This window comes from Panicum virgatum, chromosome 8K (genome assembly GCF_016808335.1).
Source record: "Panicum virgatum strain AP13 chromosome 8K, P.virgatum_v5, whole genome shotgun sequence".
Lineage (NCBI taxonomy): Eukaryota > Viridiplantae > Streptophyta > Magnoliopsida > Poales > Poaceae > Panicum > Panicum virgatum.
The window spans coordinates 47,845,275-47,868,698 of record NC_053143.1 but is presented as its reverse complement, the minus strand read 5'-3'; the positions used below and the strand labels follow the sequence as shown (position 1 = coordinate 47,868,698).

Here is a 23,424-nt window from a genome sequence, read left to right as displayed (position 1 = left end):
ATTTTTTGGGGCCCCACACTGTTGGGGCCCTGTGCGGGTATTGCTAATTTGCGGTCAACCGCACGGGATTGATGCGTCCGGTCGATTTGCGGACATGACATAATTCCATATCTGGAATGGAGCTACCCCACCACACGTTTTCAAATTTGGGATCCAGCGAACCCCACGTCCACCTCCCGAACGGGCCATGTATTTGTCTTTAAGTGGGCCGTTTTCAATCTCTTTCTTGCTTCCGGATTGAATTTCCTGTGGGCTGTTTTCAATGGGCCGTTTTCATTCTCTTTCTTGCTTCCAGATTTTCTTTTGAGAAGCTAAATATTTAGGGAACATGGGGATGAGGGTGTATTTTTGGGTGGGGGGGATAAAAGTAAGTTTCGTTTCAATTTTATTAACACATATAAAAAGATCATTAAAAAAACTACGAAAAAAATACATGAATAAGATATATGATCCTTTCCAAATATTGTTTAGCATACCAAATATTTATACAGCTGACATTTAAAAAAATGAACTAAAAATTTTGCAGCTGACAAAAAAACTTTTTCCTTGATTGCCGTGTAGATGAACGGTTACTTTCTGCTTGTGCTGCTCAGCAAGAAAAAAGAACAAATGAAATGAAATAAAATAAGTAAAAAAAATTGTGAATATAATAGAATTACAAAAACGTTTCTTACCTTTTACCCCTGGCTTTGTAATTCTCAACTTCAATTCCCTATTTTATTTTTTTTAAAAAAGGCTACATCAAAATTTTGGCTATGACAAAAATTCTATTTAAAAAAAGGTGGTCTCCACAAAATTTCTGAGTGATAAAAAGTGGTCTTACATGTTGTCTTGTAATGTCCTTTATTTCTGGCATGATCAATTCGTTCTCCTCATGAATGCATAGATAATATGTTATAGATTCACGCAATGGCTTCGCATGCTCCTGTTGATGAACGGGAGGTTCAAAAAATTCGTTCTCCTCATGAATGCATAGATAATATGTTATAGATTCACGCAATGGCTTCGCATGCTCCTGTTGATGAACGGGAGGTTCAAAAAACTGAGCTAGAGAATGGTGCTGCTTTTTTATTAAAAAATAAGCATGAAGACATTTAACAATAACAACAAAAAAAAGTAACCTCTTTGAAGTGGAAATGTGTCTTGCCATCATACGCTAGAAGAAGTTGTAGAACAAAAACCCCACTGTCATTGCTGACATGATATATAAAAAGTTACTAATATGTTATGTGGATAGAAAAAATTCATAGCAACTCAAAAAAGGTTTTGCAGAAAAAATAGACTTGCGGTGGAGAATTACTCAACTGGTTGGTCTGGTTGGAGACACTTCCAAAAACAGTGGGCATGTCGTATATGTCAACCCTTATAGATCTTGAATGAACTGTTTTGAAGACTTTTCTGAATTTGCAAATAACATTGAAGGCATCTGATTGTATTATTGCTATGTCCTTGAAAGGGCATATGACTAGTGTAAAAATGATTGGCCCTAATCAGTTGGGTCGTAGTATGATAGCATGACGTGACTGACCCTAACCAGTTAGCACAAGAATGGAAGTATTACGTGACTGACCCTAACCAGTTAGGACGAGAATAGCAGTATGACGTGATTGACCCTAACCAGTTAGGACGAGAATGACAGTATTATGTGACTGACCATAACCAGTTAGGACAAGAATGGCAGTACTACGTGAGTAACCCTAAAAGGAAAGCATGTCATCCATAGTATATAGTAAAAAGCCATTTTTAAAAAAGTAAATGGTCATGGAGTCGAATCCTAAAAAAATCCAGAGCACTCTAACTCGTTGGGCCGAGTATGATAGTATGACGTGAAGTATATGGTCTTAGTGAAGTACGAAGAAAGACAAAACAAAAAAATGTTGACAAAAATATTGTACTGTTGGATAAAATTGATTGAGCAAAAAAATTTAATGATAAAAAAATAATTTGAAGTAAACTTTTTGATAGCAAAAAAAGGTGATGACAAAACTTTTGGGTATAAAATATAATTAACAGAAGATATTTTTCTAAAAAAATAAGTAGAAAAAATATTAGTTGAAAAAAAACATGAGAAACAAATAAAAAAAGCTGGGCAAAAAAGATATATAAAAATTTTGCTCTAGAAAGCTCCAAATGAAGCACAATTGACTTGATATATAAAAACAGTGGGCAAACTCCCTAACACAGGTTTCAGAAAGCTCATATCATTTATCAAAAGTAAACGGATCAAGTCATTTGCAGACTGACTAAGATGACTTTGCATAACTGAAAAAATGTATTCGGGATAAGAAAATGGAATTGACAATCGCATAAAGTTAGGCTAGATCATATATCTCTAATCGGTCATTGCTGAACTCCTGCATATACTGAGGTGTTTGTACTTAAAGCAGCTTGCGCAAGCTCATTCAAAAAAAATTGCACAAGCAAAAGTGTTCCTAAAGCATATATCCCATCTATTCGCTACAAACTTAAAAACACATACAATTCTATAATTCTATTAGCCAAAGAACCTATTCTAAACTACCTTGAGACCATCACCTGCAGCATGCCATGATAACCCTGTTTGCCAACCAGCACCCCTTCCAATCAAGGAATCCAAAGGAACAGTCGCAGCACGTCACCAAGAAACATATATAGCAGGAAAACTGAACCTACTTTTGAATGTGTTGCAAGTTAAATATACATATTTTCATGATAAACTTATGTATAAAAAATAATTTAAATTTTAGCAGAATAAACTTTATATAAAAAACAATGTAGGCAAACTTTTTGAGAGGATTTGTTTACGAAAATGGTTTGTAGAGAATTTATATTTTTAACAGACAAGTTTTTGCATATAAAAAACAATGTAGGCAAACTTTCACATAAATTTTTTGGAAGATTTTTAACAGACAATTTTTTGCATAAATCTTTTATGAAAATTTTTCTGGAGAACTTTTATAAAATTTTTACTTTGCTTTAGTATGAAAAACTTCTTTCTCAGAAAAACTTAGTTATCAAAACTTATACAACAAACTTATCAAGTTAAACTTTCTGAAGTTAAGTAAAAATGTTGAACCTAAAGTTTATTCAAAAAAATTGTGTAACAAAATTTTCAAACAAATATTTGTACAAACTATTATAGGTAACTTATATCGAAGACTTTTCTAAATAAACTTTTCGTATAGAACTTCCCTAGTAACTTTCTTATAAAACAATCATCTATAAAACTTTGTGAAAAAACTTTGCAAAGAAAAGTTTTGCATAATATTTGTTCCTGGGAAACTTATCTAGAAAACTTGGACTAAAATTACTCCACAAAATTCTTTACGCAGAAATTTTTCTAACAACTTTGGAAAGAAATCTTTGTAAAAGAATTTCCTGGAAGAACTTTGATAAATAAGTTACCACTTTTATTTTTTATAGAAATCTTCTTGACAAATGTTAATAAAAAAGTTATGAGCACAACTTCTGTAAAGATTTGTTAGTAGTAAATTAGGAACTATAGAACTTTTAAAAAAATTATGAAAGAGTTTTCACCAAACTTTGATGAATAACTTACTAACATAAACTTTCTTTATTATTTTTAAGGGAAAACATGTGTTACCAACTATAGCAACTTCACACTTCACATAAAAGTTAGTCCGGAAGTTTTGCAAAATAAAAGTTATATCCTATATCTAAAATAAAAGTTATTCAAAAATATGTTAATACCTTAAAGAAAAATGCTAAATGGTAATCCATAAGATAACGGAAGAAGATGCAATTAAAGAAAAATGATGCGCTTGTTCAGCATGGTTGAGGCATACCTTAACGGTGAGGCAACATCTGCAGAGGTAAAAGAAAAAAAAGGTTAGAACTGTGGTAATGGGCAAACTGAAAGCATATAGAATATCATCATTTTTTCCCAGTATACATCACAATCGTATAGCATTAATAAACATAGCTGAAACTTTGGAGGTCAGTTGATGAAAAACCAGTTTTTAGTTTGAATTTTTGCTACTTAAGTCACGTTTAATTGAAAGTAAGGGGAAAAAAATTATCCCACCAGTCAATGATAAATTTTCATAGGTGATATCAATGAGTTATTGAACATGCAAGATAACAGCACTGTATGATCCATGCGGCTATATTCATAACAGATAAATCTGAATAAAAATCATTGCCAGGCAATCATTTAAGAAATAAATACCAGTTAAATTGAAGGAAGGCCCTTACTCAATGAAGTTATCATATTCAATTGCTCTGCTCTTGCCCCTAGTCTTGTCAAATTTAGACACAAGCAGGTCTAGCACAGTTGGAGAGACAGAGTATCCCAGACTGAGAAAGAGCATCACGCAGTTCTGATGAGTCAATCTTACCACTCCAATCACGGCCAAACCTTTCAAATATTGACTGAACAATAGAGCGAAACATTAGTACCAGTGCTAAGCATGACTGGTTTGCTTGCAAGTAAGAGAAAAAGGAATATTAAGTTGCAGATCATCTTACTCTCCAATTCTAAAGACTGTAAAACACAGAAGTAAATTCCTTGGGCCCTGAAAGGTTGAAAAAAAAAGTTAGCACATGAATACCTAAAAACAGAGAAGGTATAAGATTTAAAAAGGGAAATCATGACTCTAATATTTCGCACTAGTTGAGCAAAAGGACCAAGAAACACAACTTAGCAAGTTAGTTTTCAACTTGTATCGAATGTGTACCAAATGGAATTGAATCTAAAGCATTGAGCAAGCATGAATGTCCATATGGCACAAAATTACCATTACCAGACTACATGCATTACAGGACAAAAGAGAAGATACAGAGTGACATGCCCAGTAGAACCACTTCATTGTTCGAAAAGTACCATGGTTGCTAACAGAAATTCCCCAGCAGGCCTGGTAGAAACCGTCCATTTCCCTATTCCAGAAGTCAACTACGTTGGGCAGAGTGATGGGCAAATCCGGCGGCATTCACGCGCTGTGCTGTGTGCGACGCAACACCTTAACCACAGCATCGCTGACCAGCAAGAGGAGCACGAAGCTGGACACGACGCACTCGAGGCGAACTAGTCTCAAGGAACATGGCAGGACCGAGAAGGAGGGGAGGAGCGTGATGGGCCTTACCGATCTTCCGGAGCCCGCTGCCGCCACCGAGCTGCCGCCACCGCCGCCGCTCGCGGAGGTCGACCCCGGGGAGCCCGTCGCAGCACAACTGATTCGCCACCATGGAGCCCGGCCCCATGAACCTTCAGCAGCTACATCGTCGCCGCGCCGTGCCTCTCCCGCCGCCGGCGCGCCGCGCAGCGCCTCCCCGCCGCCGGTCTTCCGCGCCGCTCGCGCAGGGGGGCGGAGCTCCCACGACCAGATCCGGATCTGAGAGACAAAGAAAACGGAAACGGGATTTGGGAAAGGGAAAGGGAGCGATGGGCCAGAGGGAGGGGTATTCATGTGGGTGTGGGCTCCACCACGTGGGTCAGCGAGTCGACCGTGAGTTCGCCTGCGGACGGGCGATCGGAAAACCAGCATTGGGGCCCTGTGCGGGTGCACAGGCCGCACTCCCCTGGGGACGGGCCTGGTGTAATGACCTGAACTACTGGGGAATTCCGTTACCCACAAAGTAATCAAATTTGGGGGCCACCCTTTAGAATATATATATACATATATACCCTTCAATAATCCATAAAGTTAATCTTTTTGAATTGGGAAATTCCTTCCATGCGACTCCCTTAAACTCCGATCCCGTCTCAACCACCGGTGCCATCGGCGCTCAAATCAGCTGTCGTCAGTGCCATCGCCGTTCCTTTTGCTGTTAGCGCGGGACAATGCGCGGCGCATGCGGCTGTGTGACGACGCCGACAGCCGCAGGACAGGACGACGCGGGTGTCCGCACGCCGACACGGGACGGCGCTCGTAGTCATAGCCCGTGTGACGGGATTGACATCGTTTATGCCATTTCGAGTGATTTTGGTGATCGAATGACAATGTAATTAATGAGACTAATGGTATTGTTAAGTGAACATTTCTAGATCCCAGGGATGAAGTAAAAAGGCTATGCAAAGCAAAACACGAAGAAAGAACTCAAAGAAACATTGAATTGGATGAGTTCTACTGAAATCAGTAGCACCGAAAGAACCGATGCTATAGGCATCGGTGCATCCGATGGTTGTCGGATGATCCGACGGCCTGGCTATTGGCACAAGTCTGTGCGCCTCTGGAGATCATGTGAAGATCAAGTGAAGCACCGGTTGAATCGACGGCTTCAAGATAGGCATTGGTGCATTCAACGAACCATGTTCCAGAGACGATGTCAAGCGCGCAGGAGTCAAGTCTTCAGCACCGGTTGAACCGACGCCCTAAGCATCGGTCTAACCGATGGTCCCTAGAGTCGCTGCAACTGTGTCAGTGAAGCCAACGGCTACTTCAGTTGCTTAGAGTAACCGGATGAACCGACGCCATCCCTGGCAGAAGCATCAGTTCATCCGATGGTACGCAGATTTCTGCTGACCGTTGGAGCAACGGCTCCACGACTTGGAACCCTATATATATAAGGCATCCCCCGGCCATTTGAAGCTTGCTGGAGTTGTTAGAAGTCACACACACCCAAGATCATCTCCAAGCCATAAAATAGCACATTTATCATATCCTTAGCCTTTAGCACTAGCCTTGTAAAGTGTGAGTGCTAGATTAGCTCTTAGTGAGTGAGATTGCAAGGCCTTGAGCCTTTGTGCGGTGGTTCTTTAGTGAACCAAAAGAAGAGCTTGGTGCGCCGGCCCCTTGGAGCTGTGAAGCTCGCCGGCAACGTCATCGACCCTCCGACTTGATGTGGAGCGGCGACGACACTTTGTGCGGGGGGCGTGGAGACCCCCATCTTTTGTGGAGAAGCTCCTTAGTGGAACCCGGGGTCAAGGTGACCGTGATTGTGTTCACGGAAGAGACTTGGTGGCCGAGTAGCAATACTCTTAGTGAGTGCTACAACAACGTAGATGTAGGTGTGCCTTTGTGGCTAACCGAATCACGGGATAAATACCCGCGTCAAGAGTTTGTTATCTCCTATCCTGCTCATTAAGCTTTCACATTTCATACTAGAAATTTGTATGTCTTTACTTTCATAGAGCAGTTTCTTGATAGGAAAGGCTATAGGTTGCTTAACTTTTTTGGGATAGGGGTTTCACACTAGAACAACCATAGTTGCACATCTAGATAACTTGTTTTAGTTTAAATTTTGTACAAACTAATTGGAGTCATATGTCTAAGTTTTTTAAAGTGCCTATTTCACCCTTCCCCCTCTTAAGCTAAGCTAGAGCACCCGATCCTTACATACGCGTGCGGGGGCGAGCTCGTGGCTTGCTGGGACGGGGCGCCTCGCGGCCAGGAGACGCGCGAGATGGAGGATGACGGCGCCGGAGCTCCTGAGATGCGCGCGGCGGCGCTCAGCGGCGACAGAGCAGCGATGCCGTGGTGGTGGTCGTCGGCGAGAAGAATCTTCAGTAATTACCACTCCTCTTCTCTCTCTCCCCTCAATTGCACTGCTCGTCCTCTAAATCCAAGCACGAGAGCGGTGTAGCTCTCCAATTGGTGCAGTGCTAGCATGCATTTGGCTCCCCTTCTTCCAATTCCGAGCAGACAAATCCAGCAGCAGATCCTCCACTCTTCTCCAGTCAGCAAAGCAGGTCAGTTACTGAAGCTTCTTCTCTACGCAGCAGAAGCCAGTGGCTAGGTTGCACGGATACTTCACTGACCTGCCGTACCCATATCCCGATACATATCCAATTGGAGAGGACGGCGGCACTGGCAGCCAGCGCCACTCCAACTGGCAGTATCCATGCTCTCCATCGTCCCGCTGGTGTTCTTCATCCTCTACGACGTCTCCGGGGGGCCGTTCGGCATCGAGAACAGCGTGGGCGCGGAGGGGTCGCTCCTCGCCATCGCGGGCTCCCGGTTCAAGCTCCACCGCGAGCTCCATGGCCGCGGGACGCTCCACCCTGTTTCCCCTCCTTCATGTTGCGCATCCCTGGGCCTCGCCGCTCGGCTGCGCCTTCGCCATCCCGTCCCTGCGAGCCGCGAGGTCGCCCCTCAGCCCCTTGCGCTACGAGCTCGGTCCCGCGTCGTCCAGCAGCCGCTGGCGTCGTCACACAGCCGCGTGCGCCGTCAGTATCGTCCCACGCTAACAGGGAAAAGGAGCACCGATGGCACAGATGGGAATAAACTTTTTTCGGTGGTTTCGACGGGATTGGAGTTTAAGGCAGTGGCATGGAAGGAATTTTCCCTTTTAAATTTCTTCATTATTCTCAAATGTAACGGCGAGCTTCCCAAATCAGAAATAATAAAGTAACTGAAGCTACACTTGATACAATTAGTCTTCCAACAATTCTAACAAACCTTCATTAGTTGTATACTACTTCTTCCATCTCTGTACCATCAATCGAATTGCTGGAAGACCCACGATTGCACTGAATAAGTAAATCAAAACAAGTCCAACTGCTATTACTTTTGGAATGGAGGGAGTCCTGTGCAGATTGCTGATCATTGCTGGGAGACCGAATATTACTATCAAGGAAGTGAAGGGTACCAACATAGAAACACTGGCGATCAGAGCAAAATCATACCATGTTGCAATCAGTCCTCGTATTCCTAATCTTGCACAGGCCGTGTTTAAACCGCAGAGCATCGCCCAAACATCCATGTTTCCAAAGACCAAAGCTCCAGAACTAATCACACAGACCGTGATTGCTGTGGCATGAGCAGTTGGTGCCAGCACCAGGTATAACCCCAACGCAAAGCAGGCCATCAAGCTTCTTCCTGAAGCTTGCAGCAATATCGTGGAAATGTTGGTATACTTGTGACGTTCGGAGAGCTCCATGGAAGGCACCCCAGCAAAGACCAGACTGAAGGTAGCCAAACATGAACAGATGAATGCCAAAGCATCGGCAACAATAAACGCATTGAACGCATAGCTCCCAGCGAGAATGGGCGTCCCTGGTACACCCCCGTCGCTCGCTGATTGATAATAACCTCCAGGCAATGTGAAAGCTGATGCAAATGTCACAGTCGCAATAAGCACAGAGACAATGCCCATGGCCTGTGTTGTTTTTGCCACATCCTCTGACATTTTTTTCTCATCTATTTCGCCAATATATTTTTCACGGAAGAGGTCGGAACGACTTCCCCCAGCTGGAGCTCCCACCAACAGTAATGTACTCGATATTTCAACTCTTGGATTCTGTAAGGAAAAAAAATTTAAGTATCAATCAAGTACTCCAGCTACTGACAAGAACTACTTGGTTGCATTTCACAAGAATTGCCCGGGGGGGGGGGGGATTAATTCTAGCTAGATGATATATACGCGATGAGATCTCTTATTATTAAGCATGCTCTAATGTTGTTGCTTCATGAAATAAAACCAATATGAGAAACGCACTTACCGATTGATAATATATACTTCGAGGAATCTTACTCCACGAAAGATCAAGAGGTGTCAGATCATCCTTATTTGGTATATTGAGATCCACCTTGGGATTCCGAACCAGAAACTTAAAGACTACCAGATTTCCAACACGGACGGCATGGTGAAGCGCGGTGTCCCCGTTGTTGTCCTGCACATTTAGAACTGATGAGAGTTTTGGCTGTCTGCAGGCATAGTGAGCCACAAGGTGACGCGGCACCAGGCTTCGCCCGGCAGCAGCATGGAGGAATGTTCTTCCTTCGCCATCTTGCAGAGTGGCGCAGTCCGGGCACATCTGAAGCAGGACCTGGGTGACGTCGAGGTTATCGGCCAAGGCAGCAATATGTATGGGATACAACCCTTTATTGTCCGGTTGATACACCGAATCAATGTTGGCATCTAGTAGCAGTGTGGCTGTAGATTTCGACCATGGCCAAATGTGTTCGAACCTTTCGGAGACATACCAGGCACCAGGGTACAAATCCAGTGATGCAGCCAAGTGAAGAGGGGTGCTACCGTCAATGTCCCGTTGCATAGTCAGCTGCGAGAGAAGGCGTACAGTGCTCACTGGCCGGGCCCCTTCCCCTTGTTGCACTTGGACAGTCACGTACTTGAACAAATCCAAAAGCCTTGGCAGCGCTACATGCATGCATGTAATTATTCGTTAATCCTTATGAAACACACTAGCTAAAGAAGATAAATTATAAAGATTCTCATCAAACCAGAAAAATCCGGCTATCAATTTGTTAGACTATGCATTACCATGATAGGTAAAATAGTCATTGGATCTATTTTGCTTTCTAGAAAAATTACCCACCGCCACCATTATAAAAGTAGTCTAAATGAGGTTCCAGAAAGAAGGTGTCTAAAATAACCCCCTATCTAAAATACCCACAGATGCCCTTAAGAAAATAATCTAAAATAACTCCCTAATCTTCATCTAAATTATTACCAACCTATATCATTATGAAAGATAATATGAAGTATCGTGTTTACATATAACTACACAACCCTACTATTATGAAAGATAATCTAAAGCTACCTCCTAAATTTGCATATAAATTACACACCTCCTGTTGTTGAAATAAACAAGAACAAACAATTAAATCTACATTTTTAAATTAACAACATATGCTATATTAAGAATACTGTAAATTACACCTATATATATATGCTTCCAATCACCCATTTCTTTGGGTTGTCTAGGACTGAGCTTGAGCAAGTGTGCATGATTTCTAAACCAACTCCTACTAGGTCAAGCTACTAATTCAAGATCCCCCTTAATAGTACGGTCAAAGACTAAAAACTATAAAATTTGAACTAAATCAAGTATCCTTCATCTCCTTGTGACACTTGATGCTAGAAGGGTCCTTAATCTTCATGTTTAAGTCCTTTGGCACGCAAGATCATGCAAATTGAGGGGTCTCCTCTCACATTTCATAAGTGACATAACCAATAAAAGTTATTCCCTTCAAAACACATGTTAGTCACATATGATTGTCATTAATCACCGAAATTTACCCTATGCATCTATCGGCCTAGATGCTTTCACATACTCTGGACATCAGTAGGCTGAATTATGGAAAGACCATTCTGATCCCCAAAATTCAAGAGGCAAATTTGATCCAACAATATAGGCCAATATGCCTTTTTAATGTGGTTTACAAAATCATCATCAAAGCTTGGGAAGGGGATCCTATGTCTCCCCTCTTGTTTCAAATGTGGCAAAGGTGTTCGACAAGGGGATCCTATGTCTCCCCTCTTGTTTAACATTGCAGTGGACACTCTATCCAAAATGATTTGCACGGCTCAGAGCAATAAGTTGATCACTAGCTTGGTTCCTGAATATGTGGACAAAGGAATTGCTATCCTACAATATGCCGATGATACCATATTGTGCTTGGAGGATGACACTAATAAGGCCAGGAATGTGAAGTTTCTGTTGTATCTCTTGTATCTCTTTGAGTGAATGTCAAGCTTCAAAATGAACTTCAATAAAAGTGAAATGGTTATGGTCTGTGAGGATGAAACAAAATATCTGCTCCCCAAAACAATCATCAAAAGAATGGATAGAAACAAGAAAAGATTCTTTTGGCAGGGAGGAGGAACCAAAAAGAAATACTTTTTAGTCAAATGGACTAAAATTAGTAAGCCAAAGAGAAAAGGGGACTTGGGCATACAAGACTTAAGGAAGATGAACTTAAGTTTATTGTGTAAATGGTCTTGGGATTTGGAAGCAAATGATGGCTTGTGGCAGGAGATAGTTAAGAAAAAAATACCTGAAAACAGATTGCATCTCCCAACTGAAAACAAACCCAAAAAAAAATCCGCTGAAAGTGAGAGAATGGTACCAAAAGGGGAGAATAATGGTAGTGGGGGATGGAAATACTACTGACTTTTGGGAAGACATGTGTTGTGGCGATTTCACCCTAAAAAAATAAATTGCCTAGGCTCTTTGAGATTTTCATAGATAAGAGCTGCTCCGTAAACAAAATAGCTGGAGCTAATTGGAGTCTCAACTTCAGAAGGTGGCTGGATGAGGGTAATCAGGACAGCGTGAGGAGACTGAGAGATCTTGTGTCAGCCTTTGTTCTGACTGAAAACAAAGATCACCCAAAGTGGATCTAGGTCTGGGCAAGGAACTTCTTGCAAAATGGAAACAAATTCTACATGGTGGGCATAGCCGAAATTTGCTAGGCAATTTGGAGATCGAGGAATAGCATCTTAAACTACTGGGGAATTCCTTTACCCACGAAGTAATGAAATTTGGAGGCAACCCTTTGGATGTACACCCTTCAATAATCCATAAAGTTAATCTTTTTTACTTTATGGACGACGCCAACAGCCGCAGGACAGGACGACGCGGGTGTCCGCACGCCGACACGGGACGGGACGGCGCTCGTAGCCCGTGTGACGATGCTACGCGTGCGGGGGCGAGCTCGTGGCTTGCTGGGACGGGGCGCCTCGCGGCCGAGCGGTCAGGGGACGCGCGAGATGTTGGAGGCGGCTTCACTGAGCGGAAGATGACGGCGCCGGAGCTCCTGCGATGCGCGCGGCGGCGCTCAGCGGCGACAGAGCAGCGATGCCGTGGTGGCGGTCGTCGGCGAGAAGAATCTTCAGTAATTACCACTCCTCTTCTCTCTCCCCCCTCAATTGCACTGCTCGTCCTCTAAATCCAAGCACAAGAGCGGTGTAGCTCTCCAATTGGTGCAGTGCTAGCATGCATTTGGCTCCCCTTCTTCCAATTCCGAGCAGACAAATCCACCAGCAGATCCTCCACTCTTCTCCAGTCAGCAAAGCAGGTCAGTTACTGAAGCTTCTTCACTACGCAGCAGAAGCCAGTGGAGAGGACAGCGGCACTGGCAGCCAGCGCCACTCCAATTGGCGGGATCCATGCTCTCCATCGTCCCGCTGGTGTTCTTCATCCTCTACGACGTCTCCGGGGGGCCGTTCGGCATCGTGGGCGCGGAGGGGTCGCTCCTTGCCATCGCGGGCTCCCGGTTCAAGCTCCACCGCGAGCTCCATGGCCGCAGGACACTCCACCCTGTTTCCCCTCCTTCATGTTGCGCATCCCCTCGCCGCTCGGCTGTAGGGCCTGGGCATTCGGTCCTTTCGGTTCAATCTATTCGGGTTATGGAAAATTCGGGTTCTGTAAACTAAGAACCGAAATGTCCATAACAGAAACAGGAACCGAACCCGAATAGATCCAAAATTTCGGTTCGGTCTATTCGGTTCACTGAAATACCCGAACTAGAAACAGTTGCAAGTTTCAATCTCAAAATATATTCACAGAACATGATAAATAATTAAATACCAACATGCAACAGAATATGATAAATAAACTTAGTCTCACTGTAGGCAAATAGCTTCACTTAGTTAACTAAACAACTGACAGTCTCACACACTTAATTCCTTAAACATCCAGAGAGCAAACAGCCACACAAGCAGCCAACAGCATTACAGCCAGCAGCAAGTCTTGCAGATTAACAGTCTTAACAGATTTAAAGCAACAGAAGCAGGCAACAGCAGATAGGCAGGAGCAACCAACAGCAGCAGGCAACACTCCAACAGCAGCAGCCAAGAGCACTTAGAGCAGCCAACGAGCCAGCAGGGCAGCACCAGCACATAGCAATAGCCATCAACTTGGAAAATTAACAAAAATATTTAGATTATCTCATCAACAACACATATCACTCTAATTCACATTATCTCACCATTTTATCACTCAATCGCAGTTGACAACCTCACCAAACATTTCTAAGGTAGCAATCTTGGTGTATTTAGAAAGTTTGTATCTTGGATCAAGAGCAACGGCCACAAAGATGAGAATGTTAAAGCTTGAATCATCAGCCCAATACTTGTACTTTGCTAACATTCTTTTTGCCATTTCCTTGCGCAAAGGGTCGGTGCTGTCACACCAAGACCGCAGCAGTATGTTGAGTTCAGCAACTTCATGAAAGAATATGTAAGATGTAGGGTGAAGAGTGGCAGAAACACGAAGGGTCAACTTGTGGAAGTGCTCAAGAAACTCAGCCATCTTTGCTGCACTAGCCCAATCATCAGAATCTGGCACTCCAGGCTGCCTTTCACCATTTAAATCAAGTGCATAGTATGGATCATCTTCTGCATATCTCTCAAACACCTTCTCATATTGTACTGCTACTTTGAGCATGTTGTAAGTTGAGTTCCAGCGTGTGACAACATCAAGTGATAGGAAAGCCTTGGTAGTGACCTTCTCTAGCTCTGCACACTTCTTAAATTTGGCAATCCTAGCAGGGGAGCTCTTAATGAATTTAACAGCTGCACGGACACGCTTGATAGATGTGTCAACCTCTTTCAACCCGTCTTGCACTATCAGGTTCACAATATGTGCTGCACACCTCATGTGAAGTAGCTTGGATTCCAAAATGCTAGTCTTTGATTTATTAGTGATCCTTGCAATGTAGGAAACTGCACCATTATTAGCTGAAGCATTGTCAACAGTGATGGTAAACACCTTATCCAATCCCCAACCTACCAGACACCTCTCCATATCTTTTCCTACGTCATCTGCCCTGTGACCCTTCACCATGAAAAAAACCAATAATCCTCTTCTGTAGTTGCCATGATTCATCAATAAAATGAGCTGTCACACACATGTAGCTTTGTTGATGGCTGGATGTCCATGTATCTGTGGTCAAGCATACTCTTTGACAGTTTTTCTTGAGGAATGCTTTTAGCTTCTCTTTCTCATTGTTGTAGGTAGCAACTACATATCTAGTTGCTGTTCTTCTAGATGGGACCCCAAACCGTGGACAAGCCTTAGCCATGAAATTTCTAAAACCTTTTGTCTCAGCAAAAGCAAAAGGAAGCTTATCTGTAATTATCATTTCAGTAAAAGCTATCCTAAGCATTTCTGGATCAAACCTCCAAGCAGTGATGCTAGACTTATTGCTACCATCTTCGCTACATGCTTGCAGAACAGGCTACTTGTCATCATTGACCTTATTGGGATTCTTTTTGCATACCTTCAAGTGCTTGCCTAATGCAGATGTACCATTGACTTTTGCCCCACACTTGATAATAATCTTGCAATAGTTGCACCTTGCTTCCTTCCAACATCTGAATCTTTATGTATGATCTTGGTGAAGCTCTGCCATGGCTCTGACCTGGGTGCCATAGGTTTTTTGTTTTTTTCACCTCTTTCTCTTTAGCTGCTACCTCTTTCTCTTTCTCTATCTCTTTCTCTTTCTCAGGTTCTTCAGTTGGGTTCTCTGCCACCTGAACACTATCTGTCAATGCTAGTTGAGACATTATCTCTTCTGCCTGAGACATCTGCAAATAATGATTTATCAGGGATTTAGGGATCTGAATCTCAATATAAGTATATAACATACACAATAATAGGAACTGCAGAAAAATATATTTATATCTACAACCACAACAGATCCTCAAGTTGATAAATATAACATATAACCCCGAAGATATCTATATCTGCACAAACTTGATTTATCACTTCAGATAGGTATCTATATGACTATACAAGTCGGCAAATGATATAAATCTTCTGCTCTTCTAGATCAAAGCATCAGACTATCAGACTTTCAGATTAAGACTCAACTACTTGAGAGTGTCGACTCAACTACGTCGTCGGCAAGAAAATAGTCAGATCAGACTCGAGATGAACAAATCACAGACGAGTGTGTGTGTTGACCTAGAGATGAACAAATCACAGACGAGGTCGAGCACTTACATTGCAGGATTCCTCGCTAGTTGCCATCGTGCCAGAGGGATGAGCGGCCGAGCGAGCAGAGGTGGGGTCCGGGGAGGCCGGGAGGGAGCGGGCGAGCGGCAGACGGGCAGAGGCGGGGTCCGGCGGCCGTCCGGGGAGGGAGCGGGGCCAGCAGGCGAGCGGCAGAGGCAGGGTCCGGGGAGCGATTGAGCGAACGCCGAGCGGACTGCGGGCGAGCGGCAGATGAGGAATGCGGCGGAGGCGGGGGGAGTCACGACTCACGAGTGGCTGCTGGCCCAGCAGGCTTCTTTGAAGGCCTTGGGCCTTGCCAGTTGCCGCCCTAGGCCTTGCGGCCTTCACATGATTTCGGGTTTTTTTGTCTATTCGGGTTCCGAGGGATAGGAACCGAAACCGAACCCGAAGACCGAACAAATCACGTTTGCGGAACAAACCAGAAACCCGCTATTCGGGTTTGGGTTTTCGGGTTTAAAATGCCCAGCCTCGGCTGCGCGCCATCCCGTCCCTGCGAGCCGCGAGCTCGCCCCTCAGCCCCTTGCCCTACGAGCTCGGTCCCGCGTCGTCTAGCATCCGCTGGCGTCGTCACACAGCCGCGTGTGCCGTCCCGCGCTGTCAGTATCGTCCCACGCTAACAGGGAAAAGGAACGGCGATGGCACTGACGGCACATGATTTTAGCACCGATGGCACAGATGGGAATAAACTTTTTTCGGTGGTTTCGACGGGATTGGAGTTTAAGGCAGTGGCATGGAAGGAATTTTCCCTTTTAAATTTCTTCATTAGTCTCAAATGCAACGGCGAGCTTCCCAAATCAGAAATAATAAAGTAACTGAAGCTACACTTGATACAAGAAGTCTTCCAACAATTCTAACGAACCTTAGTTTTATAATACTTCCATCTCTGTACCATCAATCGAATTGCTGGAAGACCCGCGATTGCAATGAATAAGAAAATCAAAACAAGTCCAACTATCTCATTTAGAATGGAGGGAGTCTTGTGCAGATTGCTGATCATTGCTGCTGGGAGACCGAATATTACTATCAAGGAAGTGAAGGGGAACAATGCAAAAACACCGGCGGTCAGAGCTAGATCATACCATGTTGCAAGCAGTCCTCGTATTCCTATTCTCGCACGAGCCGTGTTTAAACCGCAGAGCATCTGCCAAACTTCCATGTTTCCAAAGACGAAAGCTCCAGAACCAATCACACAGACCGCGATTGCTGTGGCATGAGCAGTTGGTGCTAGCACCAGGTATAACCCCAACACAAAGGAGGCCATCAAGCTTCTTCCTGAAGCTTGCAGCAACATCGTAGAAATCTTGGTATACTTGTGACGTTCGGAGAGCTCCATGGTAGGCACCCCAGCAAAGACCAGACTGAAGGTAGCCAAACATGAACAGATGAATGCCAAAGCATCGGCGATAATAAATGCACTGAATGCATAGCTCCCAGCGAGAATGGGCGTCCCAGGCACACCACCGTCGCTTGCTGATTGATAATAACCTCCAGGCAATGTGAAAGCTGATGCAAATGTCACAGTCGCAATAAGCACAGAGACAACGCCCATGGCCTGTGTTGTTTTTGCCACATCTTCTGACATTTTTTTCTCATCTATTTCACCAACATATTTTTCAATGAAGAGGTCGGAACGACTTCCCCCAGCTGGCGCTCCCACCAACACTAATGTCCTCGACATAACAATTCTTGATTGCTGTAAGAAATATTCCCAAAAGTAAATCAAGTACTCCAGCTACTCGCAAAAAAATAATAATAAATCAAGTACTCCAGCTACTATGTTGACAAGAATTAAACACTGATAACAAAATTACTAGTTCCAAGAAATTACCAGCAAGTATTTTGTTATTTCAAGGTCATGAATAAACATAGTTAAATGGAGGGAGTACTCCACTGACTAGTCACACTACAAGACTACTTTATTCCCTACGATTTCTTTACAAATGACCAACAATTTCTAGTATATTTGGATAACTAACTTGAGAAATTATTTTGTGGTGAATTATATTGTTGGTGATTTGATAAGACCGTCAGGGGACATGCAAGTTACACCATAAAAAATATCGGCCACTTGACAAATAATTGTAAGAAACCCTCAAACTTTTGACCATTCATTAAAAACTACAGACAATGATTGTATGTCTTGTAGTGACACTAAAGACTATAGTTTGTTAATTAACATGTACTGGTCCATGAAAACATGCTCTCGCACGAGCAAATAATTTTAAGGGACATAAGTATTAGAAATTAATGAAAAAATTAGATTTAACTAATAATCTAAATTGTTTGTCTTGCGCACTCTTGTTCGACATTCTAACAAAATACTCATGTAGATGTGTGCTTATCTTTATTCGGTTTTGATAGACTTTATTTACTTATCATTCCATACACCTTTTCATCCACATTCATAGTTTTTACACCTTTTATTTCACCTCCATATGTGTTTGTTTGATTGAACCTTAGTTTTAGTTGTGTTCAATATGAAAATTGGTATTCCCATCGATTCCTCCATACATATATTTTCTATATGTAATATTTTCTATATTAACCACGACACAAATAGGTAATCTAGAATTATATATTAGTGTATGGATATTTTCTATAATAATTTCTATAATAACAAATGTAAGTATCTAGATTTAGATTTATGAGTCAATCTATGTTATTTTTTAATGATGCCATGTGTGTGTTATTTACCTGCAAGTTTAGGGATTATTTTTATTTTTTGTAACATCATATGGCGCGAGCATGGTCTAAGGTTGTTGCTGCTTGAAATAAAACCAATATGAAAACAAACTTACCGATCGATAATACATAGTTTGAGGAATCTCACTCCACGAAAGATCAAGAGGTGTCAGATCATCCTTATTTGGTATACTGAGATCCACCTTGGGATTCTGAACCAGAAAGTTAAAGACTACCAGATTCCCCACATGGACAGCATGGTGAAGCGCGGTGTCCCCATTGTTGTCCTGCACATTTAGAACCGATGAGAGTTTTGGCTGTCCACACACATAGCGAGCCACACGGTGACGCGAGAACAGGCTACTCCGTTGCCCGGCAGCAATATGGAGGAATGTTCTTCCTTTGCCATCTCGCAGAGTGGCGCACTCCGGACACCTTTGAAGCAGGACCTTGGTGACACCGAGGTTATCAGCCAAGGCAGCAATATGTATGGGATACAACCCTTTATTGTCCGGTTGATACGCCGAACAAATGTTGGCACGTAGTAGCAGTGTGGCCGTAGATTTTGACCATGGCCAAATGTGTTTGAACCTTTCGGAGACAATCCAGGCTCCAGGCCACCAATCCAGTGATGCAGCCAAGTGAAGAGGGGTGCTCCCGTCAATGTCCCGTTGCATAGTCAGCTGCGAGAGAAGGGGTACAGTTCTCACTCGCCTGGCCCCTTCCCCTTGTTGCACTTGGATCATCACGTCCTTGAACAATTCCAAAAGCATTGGCAGCACTACATGCATGTGATCATTCGTTAATCCTCATGAAATATGCTAGAAATGTACCTTCTAAATTTGCATATAAATTACAAACCTCCCATTATTGATATAAACAGAGCAACCTAAAGTAAGCATATATGTTAAGTGCCGCCATACCAATCAAACCAAGTATACATGAAAGCATAAGCGATAAGTATACTACCATACTTCAATAATCACAAAAAATTTGTTCAATGAATCACATATAGATGATACTAACAATGTATTTTAAATAGTATTAAGACTCCACGGTCATTAGTTTTTTAGTTGCTACTTTAGATAAATAATATATTTTGGGTGAAACATTATAATTTATATATCAGTTAAAAGCTAATTGAGTCACTCATTTATTATAAACATAGTACTACACTAAAAATTCTTTGATAGAGGAAATTTATTTTGGCAAAAATATTATAGCACATCTACATTAAAGATGGCAACGGGTACAAAATATCCGCGTACCCACGGATACCAAACCTGGTGGGCGTAGATTCAGGTTTGAGTTTGTGCCAACGGATATCTTCTAACAGGTTTAAAAATTTGATATCCGAACCCACAAATCCGCAAATTTGATTGGTTCAACTGAACTTTTTATGTAATAATGGTGTTAATTTGTGCTAATTTTGATTTGATATGATGGATGTATCATGTCAGACTATTTTATTTGTTGGCTTGGACTTACTTGTTTACTATATATTAATTTTTCTTGCTATCAAAATTGGATTATATGCTTGATTTCCTAAAGCTTGTGGGTACACGGGCGTACCCGCGGGCATGCAGGTATCCGCGAATAGCGGGTACGGGTATCGTTTTGTACCCGTGGCGGGTTGCGGGCGCGGGTGCAGGCACGGGTTTTGGCTCGCGGATGCGGGTCAATGAAGTCTATATCCGCACGGATTTTACCCGTTGGCATCCCTAATGTACATTGATATTTTAATTGTAAACACTCTTTTTTTAAAATAAAACAAAGTATACTACTGCACTCATAATTCATCGATAGAGGATTTCAACATCTTGAGCTTTGTTGTGTAGGCTAAAATGCCTGTTTGTTCTATTATAGTAACTAAAAGTCCAAGACATTTTTAACAAAATACAAAAATAGTAGTTTTGAATAAGAGATACAATAAACACTAGAATTTCAATCTAACACATGGAGAAAAATCAACAACCTAATAAGATCAAAATTAGAAAGGTAAAATCTAGATTCGTAAGTCATGATACATAGCTTGCAAGAGATCAAATAACTCCAGCTACGGTTTCAAACAAACACTTATCAAAGAAAAACGATGGTGTGAAGCAAAGGTGAAAAACCCAAGAATATGGATGGAACAGCATATATATAGAGTAATCAGTAACCAAGTTTTATCACAACCGAATCAAGTTTATAGAGTATCAGTATGAGTATTATATGTTAGAAAATGAACAAAAAGAGATTAACGATAAGCATTTTTGATTATATACGGGTTACAAATTTATCCACAAACTGATGATGCTTATGGGTCATGAGTTGACGGAGTTGTGTATGCATATTAAGATCAACCATGCATGCATCTTGTAAGTACTTCGTCCATCCCAATAAGAATAGTAGTATTAGAAAGGAAAAAGTTCAATTTACTTCCTTCAAGTATAGTCAAAGTTTGAATAACTCGGTAAACTATAACTTGGTTCAATTTATCCCCTGAACTATGCCATTTAGTTCATTTTACCCCATAATATAATTTGTCTTTTTTATTTCTCCATACACAAGTTGAATTTTAATTTCAAATTTTGCAGGATAGTAGTGGACATCATAATACATATTAAAAAATAGTTACTTTAATATAATTTTTTATCGTTATTTTTTATATAATTTTGAACTTCAATTATTACTTTATTATTCAATATCCTAACCTATCAAAATAATGATAAAAATTATGATGTATTTTTTCTAACATGTATAATATTGTGTACTACGATCTTGTAAAATTTCAACTTGAAACTCCACCTATGCATGGAGAAATGAAAAAGATAAATTGAAATAGGGGGTAATTTGAACCAAAGGGTATAGTTTGAGGATAAAATAAATCAAATGATAGTTTAGAGGGTTATCCGGACTTTGACTATAGTTGAGGGAAGTAATTTAGACTTTTTTCATTAAAATTTATGACACGAAATGTGTATACTATTAAAACATATTTCAGAAGACCTAATGATACATATGTTTGACATCATAAATATTTATAGCTTTTATAAACTTGATCAAATTTTTAGAACAAAAACTAGAATAACACTCTATTCTAGGGACCGGGAGGTACGTACTAAGAAAAACCAAGTTCAACTAAAAGACAGGAAGTGACATTCCTTAAAACAAAAGGGGAATGAAATCAGTACAGGTACCTTTTCTGCGTGTTACTGCTGCATGCAAAACGTTTCGGCCTTCTGGTCCGGAGCAGGATAGCTTGCCGTTGCTTTTCTGGATTAGATGCTCTGCAATATCCTCCTTGCCCAATGAAATGGCCAGGTACAACGGCGAAGTTGTGTTCCCCTCGTCAGCCTCACTTGGAACGGCTGCCAGCTCCGGATCCACGGACATGAGCTCGTCCATGGAGGCCTTGCTGCCAGCGCGCACCGCCTGGTGCAGAGCGGTCTCCCCACACTTGTTCCGCATCCTCAGGAACTCCGTCACCGTCCTCGTCTCGGCACCGGCCGCCGCGAGCCCAACGATGCAGGAGATCATGCTGGCGTTCCCAGCGCCGGCGGCGCAGTGCAGGGGCGTGTCGCCCCTGTTGTTGCGCGCGACCAGGAGGCCGCTTCTGCCTTGGTAGATCATCTTGGTGCAGTGGAGGAAGTTCTCGCCGTCGCCGCAGGCTGCGACGACGTGGAGGAGGGAGTCCCCCTCGTTGCCGGTCACACCATCAAGGAGATGCAGCAATGGAGCTGCGGCGGGGGACGGATCAACTTCCAGGGTGACTTGTGCCGTCGTCGTCGCTGTGGCCGCAGCAGGGGCTCCTTGCTGGTCGCCGTCGTTCCGCAGCAGCAGCAGCTCCTTCAGCCGCCCGCTGTCGCCGCAGCGAGCAGCCATGAACAGCTGGGGATCTAGCACGGCCTGCGGCGGCCGTGCATTGATGTCTGGTGCTGCGGGAGGAGCAGCAGCAGCAGCTAGCTCGGCTTCGTCGGCCATCGACCACTACGTTAGTATATATGTGGTGATACCTCGGAGTGTCTCCATCGGTACGTTGGTATGTGCTATATATATGCAGTCGATTGTCGGCCGTGGTCGGTCCCTGGCTCCCTGCTGCTTTAGAACAGTCCACTATTTCTTCATCTCCTTCGACCAGATGCCTTTCCTCGGGCAGCAAGCAAAGATGAATGGCATGAGAAAATTAAATATTTCAAAGCGCATCTGGTGCTTTCCTTCTCTTCATCTGTTTCTGTTTTATATATATTCCCTTATATATTATCTTTGTTTTCCTTTTTCCTTTTTTTCTTTGCATGTTATCTGCTTTTGTGACTTATTATTTTACTTCTTTTACACAAACTAAGTGCGTGAGTGCTATAAAGACACTGATGCCTGATGTTTCTCTCTTCTTATTTAATCTTTTCTTTTATTGGTTTAGTTGTCATTCTCCCCTTGCTTCCTAAACTTAAATTTAACTATTTATTTTTTTTGTGGATCATTGGATTTGTGTTCAAACGTACTAGCTTATGACTACATTTTTTTTTTGCTATAAACATCATATTGCTCGGCTTGGTTTGCGGCTACGTCCGCCATCCACCACCACTATATCTAGCAGACTAGCAACAAGTTCCGTGGAGTGATGAATTGATGATACCTCAGAATGTCTCCAATGGTATGTTAGTACTTGGTACTCCATGTGGTTATATATATAGACATGTAGTCGTTGATCGCCGGCCGTGGTCGGTCCCTGCGCTGGTTACAACAGTACACTATTTCATCTCCTTTGACTGGGTGCCTTTCCTCGGGCAGCAAGCAAAGATGAATGACATGAGAAAATTAAATATTTCAATGCGCATCTGGTGCTTTCCTTCTCTTCATCTGTTTCTGTTTTATATATTTTTATTTATTCCCTTGCATATTATCTTTTTTCCTTTTTGCTTTGCTTGTTATCTGCTTTTGTGACATTATTTTACTTCTTTTACACAAACTGAGTGCTTGAGTGCTATAAAGACACTAATGCTGTTTCTCTCTTCTTATTTAATCTTTTGTTTTATTGGTTTAGTTGCCATTCTCCCTTTGCTTCCTAAACTTAAATTGATCATTTAATTTTCTGTGGATCATAATTTGTTCTAGTC

General features: G+C 42.3%; 2 protein-coding genes across 2 annotated transcripts in view; both read right to left on the bottom strand.

Annotated features, from left to right (window-relative positions):
* Positions 1-362: 362 nt before the first annotated feature.
* Positions 363-23,424, bottom strand: part of LOC120645848 — a 34,929-nt gene continuing 11,867 nt past the window's right edge. The window contains exons 2-12 of the mRNA XM_039922576.1: positions 9,380-10,038; positions 8,374-9,177; positions 5,082-5,330; positions 4,468-4,514; positions 4,195-4,371; positions 3,786-3,804; positions 2,536-2,648; positions 1,306-1,398; positions 1,122-1,194; positions 824-925; positions 363-585 (exon numbers count right to left, since the gene is read on the bottom strand). Of these exons, the coding sequence (XP_039778510.1) occupies positions 499-585; positions 824-925; positions 1,122-1,194; positions 1,306-1,398; positions 2,536-2,648; positions 3,786-3,804; positions 4,195-4,371; positions 4,468-4,514; positions 5,082-5,330; positions 8,374-9,177; positions 9,380-10,038 (2,423 nt within the window). The 3' untranslated portion in view covers positions 363-498. The remainder of the gene's footprint in view (positions 586-823; positions 926-1,121; positions 1,195-1,305; positions 1,399-2,535; positions 2,649-3,785; positions 3,805-4,194; positions 4,372-4,467; positions 4,515-5,081; positions 5,331-8,373; positions 9,178-9,379; positions 10,039-23,424) is intronic.
* On the bottom strand, positions 16,378-22,411 carry LOC120644963 (protein ACCELERATED CELL DEATH 6-like). The gene is made up of 3 exons (XM_039921702.1): positions 21,508-22,411; positions 18,442-19,106; positions 16,378-17,336 (listed from the first exon to the last, which is right to left on the bottom strand). The coding sequence occupies exons 1-3, from the start codon at positions 22,289-22,291 to the stop codon at positions 16,494-16,496; spliced, it is 2,292 nt and encodes a 763-aa protein (XP_039777636.1). The 5' UTR covers positions 22,292-22,411; the 3' UTR covers positions 16,378-16,493.

What these genes read in the sequence shown, in the direction of transcription:
- LOC120644963 (XM_039921702.1), bottom strand. Translation starts at nt 22,291, where the DNA reads ATGGCCGACGAAGCCGAGCTAGCTGCTGCTGCTGCTCCTCCCGCAGCA. An exon ending in AGCAGTAACACGCAGAAAAG is followed by an intron (nt 19,107 to 21,507) that starts GTACCTGTACTG and finishes ACATGCATGTAG; the next exon opens with TGCTGCCAATGCTTTTGGAA. An exon ending in AAACTATGTATTATCGATCG is followed by an intron (nt 17,337 to 18,441) that starts GTAAGTTTGTTT and finishes TATTTCTTACAG; the next exon opens with CAATCAAGAATTGTTATGTC.